Here is a 9,418-nt window from a genome sequence, read left to right on the forward strand (position 1 = left end):
GAGGATGGTCTACGGCCATCAGTAAAATCATTATAGTAAATGCAGGGCTACAGCAACTCAGGGAGTTGCTGTAGATGTAGAAAAGCAACAACCAAAGGGATGCCCATGTACAGCCTTAAGTGTTTAGGCATGATATTGTAGATGCAGTCGGTGTTATAAAACCCTTGAATCTCTAAGAAGAACTTGCTGGGATGAAAGAGGGTTCTGCTCATCCCCATATCACACTCCCCATGAAATAACAGAGATGTATATTCTGGTTGTCACCCTGGATGGTTGAAAGCTAAATTCACAATGCAATTTAGGAGTCATTTCCAGTGCCAACTTCAAATTGGTCTTATCGTCAGGGCTTATATTGCATCATTATAACTGCATGAAAGTAACAGGAAACCAAACTGGGAAGAAGTCGTCCTTCTTTAGTTTCACAACAGGGAAAACTATTGAACCCATGTGATGATGATGAATTTGGCTTGATGGATGTTAGATGGTTGTGTGGATTCATTGCAAGAATCCAGGGCCTGAATAAGATTGTTGATATCTTTGCTTCGGAGCAAAACTATTAGAATTAAGCTCACCAACCCTTTGATGGATAATTTAATTCCAATATGTGGGAGTCTAGTGACCTTTTGTCTTCTAGTGGTGGATACCACCTTAGACCAGTTGGAAGCATAAACTAAGGACAATGATCAAAGTGAAAAATAAAAGGAAGGCATCAACTTTATAATTCTCCACTTGAGTGCCCATGTCAACCATTTGTAGACCTTGTTGGGGACAATAAGATCACTAAATGTGGGGACAAATTTATGGTGGCTTGTGTCATTTTGTCCAAAAGTGCAAGGATCCCCTGCAAATTTCCTTTAATTGTGCAACATAGTTTCCAGAAATGATTGAGGAACTCTTACTTCCCCTCCTTTTTCTTTTTTTCTCAACAATAACCCCTTCTCCCCTACTTCCTTTTTCCTTCACTAGCTGGTAGCCACTAGCAAGCATGCATGGTGACAAAAAGTTTAAAATGGCAAAATATGGTCTGCCAGAAACTTGCAAGAAATAGAAAATTTTGGAGAAAAAAACTTCCTTTTTTGACAAAATATTAGCAATAATAAATTGTTTAAATATTTTTAAAATATCTTTTTATGAAAAACATACTCCAAAAAGGTTTGGCATAGTGAAATGGGACCTCAGACACAAGGCAGGTGGTCTAGGTTCAAATCCCATGGGCATCACCCCTTCTACAAGGGGAAGAGTGATGACTCCCGAGCAAGGGTTAAACCCGAGTTTTAAGCTGCCAAAACAGTGATCATAAGTACAACATGCAGAGCCAGCGCAACTAGGTCTCGGATCCTGGGCCAGTTGCAGTTTCTCTGTGTAAATCTAAAAAAAACACACAAAATTTTCACTATAAAATAGCCGTTAAAAAACATAAATATCCCGTTTAAAACATGATGTTTGTGTTTTAAAAAAAAACGATATTTTGAAAATATAGCAAGAAATTACAATTTAAAACTGTCAGGTGTATTCTTAAGATTTTTTTCATAAATATCGTTGTATCTATCACTACTAGCATGCGAAAGCTCAGCAGTGTCGCACCGTGGGTGGCGTTGCATCATGCATAGGGAGCACCTCACTAGGTACACCAAATCAAAGCTTGGACGTGGGACCTACCCAGAACCATTGAGTGGCATCATGTGGGTTCGCTTGTGCCCTCCTCACAAGTAGGGGTGGCAATGGGTTGGCGGGTTGGCGGGTCATCTTTTTGTAAACCTATATATACAAACAAAAAAGGTGTCAAAAGACACAGAGAGCTTATTGACAAAAACAAGAATTTGTATTGAGAAAAATCAAAAAGAAAAATTCATTCTCTTGAGTGGTTATTCTTTCTACTTTTGAAAAGAGAACATTATGAGTGAATCTTCAAAACTTGAGATATTCTAAAAGTGCATTCATCTATTGCATATTGTTTTGAAGGTTGTATAGGGAAAGTGTGTAATCTTTCAGTTTTTCAGTATTGATCCTTCTCGGGATTGAGAAGAACTTTACAGGGTTGTCTATTTGAGAGTATTGTAGTATTGATCCTTCTCAGAATTGAGAAGAAGACCTCTACATGATTGTCTGTAAGAGGGTGTTGTAATATTTATCCTTGTTGGGTTTGACAAGGTGGAAATAGTAAAATACTCAAATGGTAAGACTTGAGGACTGGATGTAGGTCAGGGGCTTGACCAAACCAGTATAAATCTTGTGTTCTCTGTGGGTTGATTGCAATTATTTTTTAATTCCCAATCTGCAATCAAATCCACTATTCACCCCCCTCTAGTGGAATCTCATTTGGTATCAGAGCAGGTTTTGCTGGATCTGACATAACGAGTCCTCTGGCACAAAATGGTAGCATTTTTCTATGTTTATGATATTGAAGGTCAACACTCCTCTCGCCTTCCTTTTTTTACTGGCACTAATTATGGATATTGGAAGTGTAGAATGATCATATTTCTCAACTCTATAGACTTTGTAGTACGAAAGATTGTAGAATGTTCATATACATCTCCAGCATCAGACTACACTTCATGGTCTGATGAAGAAAAAAATATAGCAAATTTAAATGCAAAAGTTATGAATGCATTATATTGTTCCATTGATCAATGCAAAAAAAAGTGCCAAAAATGCCTAGTTCACACTCAGGTTCACGTATTCTAGTGTTATATATATATATATATATATATATATATATATATATATATATATATATATATATATATATATATATATATATATATATAAGTTTGAACTTTGCAGGCTCAAAATCCACTTATGCAATGCAACCGGACAAACCAAAATAGGTTTTTATGCTTTGTTTAAACAATAAATGTTTGTGTATTATAAAAATAATGCTTTTACTACAAATCATCATTTCTCAATTAAATGATTTGAAGTACAATATATGCTTGAGTATTTAAAATAATGATTATTTTACAAATCGTCATTTCTTGAATAAATGCTTTGAAGTATAATTAATGCTTGAGTATTTAAAATAATGATTATTTTACAAATCATCATTTCTTGAATAAATACTTTGAAGTACAATTAATGCTTGAGTATTTAAAATAATGATTATTTTTTAAATCATCATTTCTTGAATAAATGCTCTTATATCATGAGCTATTATATCTTTTCAATAGTTGTCTTTTACATAAATACTTTTGAAATCATGAGTCATTATATCTTATCAATAGTTGTCATTTTCATAAATGCTTGCAGGAAGTACAATGATTGTTCTACAAGGTTTGATTTAACCTTTTTTTTAAATAGTTCAAAAACATACTCAACAGCTATATTAAAAAATTATCTTTTTGAATTGATGTGGCTCATACGTTAAAGTGTGATTTTTGAAATATATATAGAAATATGAATTATGCATGCTTTTTGAAGGTTCTGTTACATATGACTCTAAGAAAGAAAAATTACATTCTTGAAGTGCTCGGTTATCTCCATCTTGAAGAGAGACTTTATAAAGATTGAGTCAATCAAGCTTTCCTTCAAATATCCCAATATGATTGCTTCAAATGTTGCACATGATCACATAGTCTTCACTATTCTTTAGTGAAAGAACCTTGCATCAAATACACGTTAGATATATAGCAAATCATATCATATCAAGTCATAATATAACATTTTGCATATCATCATGTTAAGCATATATCATATTATCTCATATCACATATTCATCATCAAAATATTGTTTCTCAACACACACTCTCTCTCTCTCTACCCACCATGGCAACCTGAAATGCTTCCACGGCCAGCTTTTTCATCAAGATCTGACTCGCGTCGTAAATCACCTCATTGCTTACACCTACAAAAACACAGAAAGACGCATACCATTTGGTGGTTCAAAGCAATCTGTCTCAACTGAAAAAAGGAACCATAAGCAGGAGGAGGAGGGAGGAAAAGGAAGGAAAAAATTGTTATTTCTTTTGAAAGAGGACAAGAGAAGACTAGAAACTCAACTGTTGACGGCGTGGAGGAGGTGAAGAGTGTCGATGAGCCTGCAAAGATGGACGAGGGCCCAGTCAAAGGCGTGCTTGTTGTTGGGGACATAATCAACGGCCATGAGGATGTCCCTTCCCCTTCCCCTTCCCCTTCTCCTCTCCCCTTTCTCCCTCTCTAACTCCGTCGATCCAACCATGGGAATCGGCGATGGAAGGACCACCTCCCTCCATTGGAGCTCTTCCTCCTCCATCACCGTCTTCATTGTCGATCAATCTAGCTTTTTGCTTCAGGATGTTGATCGCAGCAGGAATGAGGAATGGGTGAAAATGGGACAAATGATATGGATCATGGACTAGAGAAGGAAGCATCAAGACCAATGAGTTTGCGAAGGTAATTGAGTGTTGGCAGCTGCATCAGCTATCACTAACTTACATTTTGTGTATTAAGTTATGACACATACCCCATCCTTGGGATATTATTGATTGACCTAACCCAAATTCTACTTTAAATTTTAAGAAAAAAGGAGTGGTGATGGAGATGATTGAGAGAGAGAGAGAGAGGTGGGGCGAAGGATATTTTTGTTCTTTTTTTTTTTTTGCTTCTCTATGAAATTCATTCCATTCAGAGGTGTTTGGTTCATAGAAAAAGCTAGGGGTCTTAGGTAATGATCAAGACACGATGCACAAAAATTGTGCATTAAGCACCTAATCGCCATCCATTAGGTTTTGGGCTCCACACCTAACAAGCTCCATCCTCAAGATGGAGTGTGATCATGTGTTTAGGGTATGTTTGATGGCTTGTTCAAGATTGAACAAAATGAACAAAAAAGTTGAAAGTTTTTTATAATTCTGTAATAATTGTTTCAAGTCCAATGTTTGTTTGAACCATACTCAAATGTTATGTTTTAAATGTTCATTGTTTTATGACAATGTGAAGACAAAATAATGGGTTGAATTACTTTGTTTTGGATCGTATGACTTGATTCGTCTACCATTTTACATGTTTTAACAAGTTTATTATGGTTTTTTGAATGGATAAGGATCCAATTACAAAATTATATCTAAAATCATGAATTTTTGCCTTTATAGATTTGTAATTGGATTTTTGCCTAAAATATGAATTTTTTCCATGAATATAGATCTCGAATTAGATTTTTGCCCTCGAATATGGTTTTTTGCCTTGCATCAACTATCACTAACTTTTGTTTCGTGTATTAAGTTATGACACATACCCCACCCTCGGGATATTATTGATTGACCCAACCCAAATTCTACTTTAGATTTTAAGAAAAAAGGAGTGGTGATGGAGACGATTGAGAGAGAGAGAGAGGTGAGGCAAAGGATATTTTTGTTCTTTTTTTTTTGCTTCTCTATGAAATTCAATCTATTCAAAGGTGTTTGGTCCATAGAAAAAGCTAGGAGTCTTAGGTAATGATCGAGACACGATGCACAAAAATTGTGCATTAAGCACTTAATCGACATCCATTAGGTTTTGGGCTCCACACCTAACAGGCTCCATCCTCAAGATGGAGTGTGATCACGTGTTTAGGGTATGTTTCATGGCTTGTTCAAGATTGAACAAAATGAACAAAAAGAACAAAAAAGACAAAATAGAACATTGGTTTTTATCATTCTATAATAATTGTTTTAAGTCCAACATTTGTTTGAACCATACTCAAATGTTATGTTCTAAATGTCCATTGTTTTATGACAATGTGAGGACAAAATAATGGGTTGAATTACTTTGTTTTGGATCATATGACTTGATCTGTTTACCATTTTACATGTTTTAACAAGTTTATTATGGTTTTTTGCATGGATAATGATCCAATTATGAAATTATATCTAAAATCATGAATTTTTTCCCTTATAGATTTGGAATTGGATTTTTGCCTAAAATATGAATTTTTGCCACGAATATAGATCTCAAATTAGATTTTTGCTTCGAATATAAATTTGTACCCTGAATATGGATTTTTGCTCTGAATATGAATCTCGATTCAGATTTTTGCCCTGAATATGGATTTTTGCTCCAAAAACTAAGCATTTCTGCCTTCTTCCTCTTTTGAATCATGATCTGAGAGAGAATGACCTGGATTCAAGCAAGACACCATAAATAGCAAACTCAAAGAATACCCATATGTGTATCATTTAATATTTTATTTTTCAAGTAACCAACACCAAAAGCACGAGTTAGTTTTAGTTTGCCTTTCACTCATCCCCAACTATTGTTGATGGATCTCATATTTCTTGCATCACTGGTTGTAGTTGCACCTCTCACTGGATCAGAACTTTCTTTATTGCATAAATACCATCATCTAAAGAGTGTAAAATGCAATGAATGGCCTTATAAGAAATAAGGTTGTGTAGCTCAACATACACAGGAAGCATAATGGATTGCATGCAATGCAACTATCATATTTGTCATTTAGATAAGTTGCTTTATTAATGATTTGAAGCAGGATATAACTAACGGACAATTCAAATTTATTGTGATAATCAAGCTGTCATCTCTCTTATGAAGACTGGAGAGGACAATTTCTAAAAGTAAACATATAATGATAAAATATAATTATATTCATGACATAATTTAAATGAATGAAATCAAACTCAGTTAATTACCTACATCAGATATGATTGATGATCCCTTAACAACATATCAAAGAAAATATTCTCAAAACATGTATCATGTATGAGATTAAGATATGTCTGATAAAATATATGGTTGGATGAGTAACTAAAGTATATAACTCATTCCAAAAACATTGATGCAAGTAAAATCCTGGATTGTGATTATTTTCACATGGCCAAGTGAGAGATGTTGGTTATACATTACCATAATTGGTCATGTTTCACGCATGGATTCATGCGTTGAGGAGAGAGGTGGCTCACTCTCTCTCCAATGTATGAAACCGCCATCCAAATGAAGCACATTTGAACATGCTTTATTTGGATAAGCATGAGGTGAAACCGATTACCAATTTTCTTTCTAAAGCTGAGTAACTGCTACTCAAAGGGCTAACATACTCTCCCTTACAACATAAAAAAAAAATAGCAAAAGCGATAAATTTCCTCCTAAAGCAGGCCTCTTACGTACCTTACTTCTACATATGTGCACATTGTATTTGAAATCACCCTATCAATTTATCCACCTTCATGGTGTGTCTTTTCGATGAGGGTTACCGACGTTGAACGAGATCCTCCTCCTAAGTTATAAGTGGATTCCAGTGTCTCAATGGTTTCCAATGGAGGAGAAAGATAGTGGCAGAGAAGGAGACAGTGGATAGGAGTAAGGGAGTAATGGCAGCGGAGGAGGAGGTGGAAGAGTGGAGGATGATAGTGGTGAAGGAGGTGGCAACGGATAGGAGTAAGGGAGTGATGGGGGAGAAAGAGGTGGCAGCGGAGGAGGAGAGGAGTGAGGGAGTAAATACGGAGGAGGAGAAGAGGGGTGGAGTGGTAGAGAGCCGAAAGTAATTCAACATTACCACTCATGAAGATCAACAAAATGTTGAAGCCATGAACTGAACAAGAACAAAAGCCAAAACAAATAAAGAAAGCACAAGAGAAAAGAACATTAGACAGATAAAATGGGCTCACGCCATAGCCGCGTGCCCAGATTGTGACAAAGGATAGGTAGCATCAGCAGGAGGGAGTGGAAGATCACTAAGATGCATACGCAAGATCGCATAAACATCTACCAAAATTTTATGCACCAGGTTTTGAATGTTAACTCGAATATGACGAAAATGAGCATCGTTACGCGCCATCCAAACAAACCACCAAGAGGTAAGCAACCACGTCCGCCAGATGAACCTCCACCTCTTGCTGCGCCTAATACAAACCGGCCCCAATATCAGATCTAGCGCAAATGACTCCTCCTTAACAAATACTTCCGGATGCCTCCAGGTTCTACTAAAGATTTCCATAAATATTGGGCAAGACCAGAACAAGTGAAACGTAGATTCTTCTGCAGCTTGACAAAGCACGCACCAACTCGGTAGTTGAATGCCCCACTTCTTTAAATTACTGTGGGTCTGGATCCTATCGTGCAAAATTAACCAAGCCAGGACTCGCGAACGGGGGGAAGGACCCTTCGCCCAAAGCACATCCTCGGGCAACCAATCAGCCCCTGGCGGTGGAGTGGTAGAGAGAGGAAGAGAAGGGGAAGAGAAGAGAGGCGAAAGATGAGGAGGAGAAAAAGGATTTCATAATCGAAGATGCGGGGGACGTTGGATGAGAGAAAGGATATGCAGACGAAAGAATCAGCAATGGAGAAGGATGATTCTAGGGTTTGTTGGAATAGGTTTTTGTTGAGTCTATTGATCATCGTGTTTGTTAGGAGCAAAAATTGCATCTTTATACTATAGGAGGAGGGAGAGAGGGTAGAGAGTGTGGGAGAATCGTCAAGTGCACTGGTCAGTCTCTCGAGTCAAACTGGTACGGACGATCTTGTTCTCGAATGAGGCCGCAGGGTAATCCTAGCCCATTATGATTTTTAGTGTTCAATTAACGTTTCGTCTCATCATCTGAGTCTTAGTAAATGTCTCTCCCAAGTCATTTTCTGTCAATTCCATTGAATCGAGTTGTAGAGCACTGGAGGAAGACAAGTAGTCTCAGTGAGCCAACTAGCCACTCGACCCAATCGATTCGCCTATCGAGGGGTCAACTGATCGGATGTTTAGGTTGAGTGCACATCATCCAAGTCTTCTAGGTGTTTTACATGTTTCATTCGATTAGGAAGGCCATCAACCCATTCTAATTGTGACACCAAAGTTGGCAGTGGAAGGATCAGAGAAAGAGTCACAAATCACTTGAAGAGAAAACTACAATAGGTTTCAGATAGTATTGAGCTAGCTTGTGACAATCTAGCAAAGGTTATATTATACGTTCGTGGGTGATTTATAGCTTTTTTCTTTTTCTTTTTTTATTATGTTGTTCCATATCTTTTTTTTCATCTAAAAGTGTAATTGGTCTCAGGTCCTTGTAAGCAATTTAGTTCAATGTAAGAAATTAGTTTTGGCTTTCCTATGAACTCATGTTTTTTTTGTTCCTGCCGTCTTATTTATCTCCAACTAAGTGCTTCTTAAATGACTACAATCACCATCTTTCATTTCAGAGAAATTCGGTTTTTTCTTTTTTAATTTTTTTTGTTTTCTTTTTACTTAGTTTTACATAAAAGATTAATTTTTTCATAGCTTGATATTTTCACAATAGCATGTTATTTTTGCAAAATACACAAAATAATATTCTTCACAATAATAGACATTGGTGTTTTCGATAGATTGCAAGTCTCCAAAGACTTCTTAGAGAACTGTTCATAAAATATCCCCAAAAACTACAAAAATAGGAAAATCATTTTTTAAGCATTACTACACAATGCGACTTTTTAGAATCTCCTCTCTTATTATTTTTCTTTTTTCAGCCAGAATTTTTACTGCATT

General features: G+C 36.3%; 1 protein-coding gene across 1 annotated transcript; it reads right to left on the reverse strand.

The window, feature by feature from the left end:
• Window positions 1-1,274: 1,274 nt before the first annotated feature.
• LOC149832377 (uncharacterized) lies at window positions 1,275-4,240 on the reverse strand. The gene is made up of 3 exons (XM_090013236.1): window positions 3,997-4,240; window positions 3,762-3,841; window positions 1,275-1,358 (listed from the first exon to the last, which is right to left on the reverse strand). The coding sequence occupies exons 1-3, from the start codon at window positions 4,238-4,240 to the stop codon at window positions 1,275-1,277; spliced, it is 408 nt and encodes a 135-aa protein (XP_089869362.1).
• Window positions 4,241-9,418: the final 5,178 nt, after the last annotated feature.

The sequence above is a fragment of the Nuphar pumila genome, chromosome 7 (assembly GCF_984573655.1).
Source record: "Nuphar pumila chromosome 7, dmNupPumi1.hap1.1, whole genome shotgun sequence".
NCBI lineage: Eukaryota > Viridiplantae > Streptophyta > Magnoliopsida > Nymphaeales > Nymphaeaceae > Nuphar > Nuphar pumila.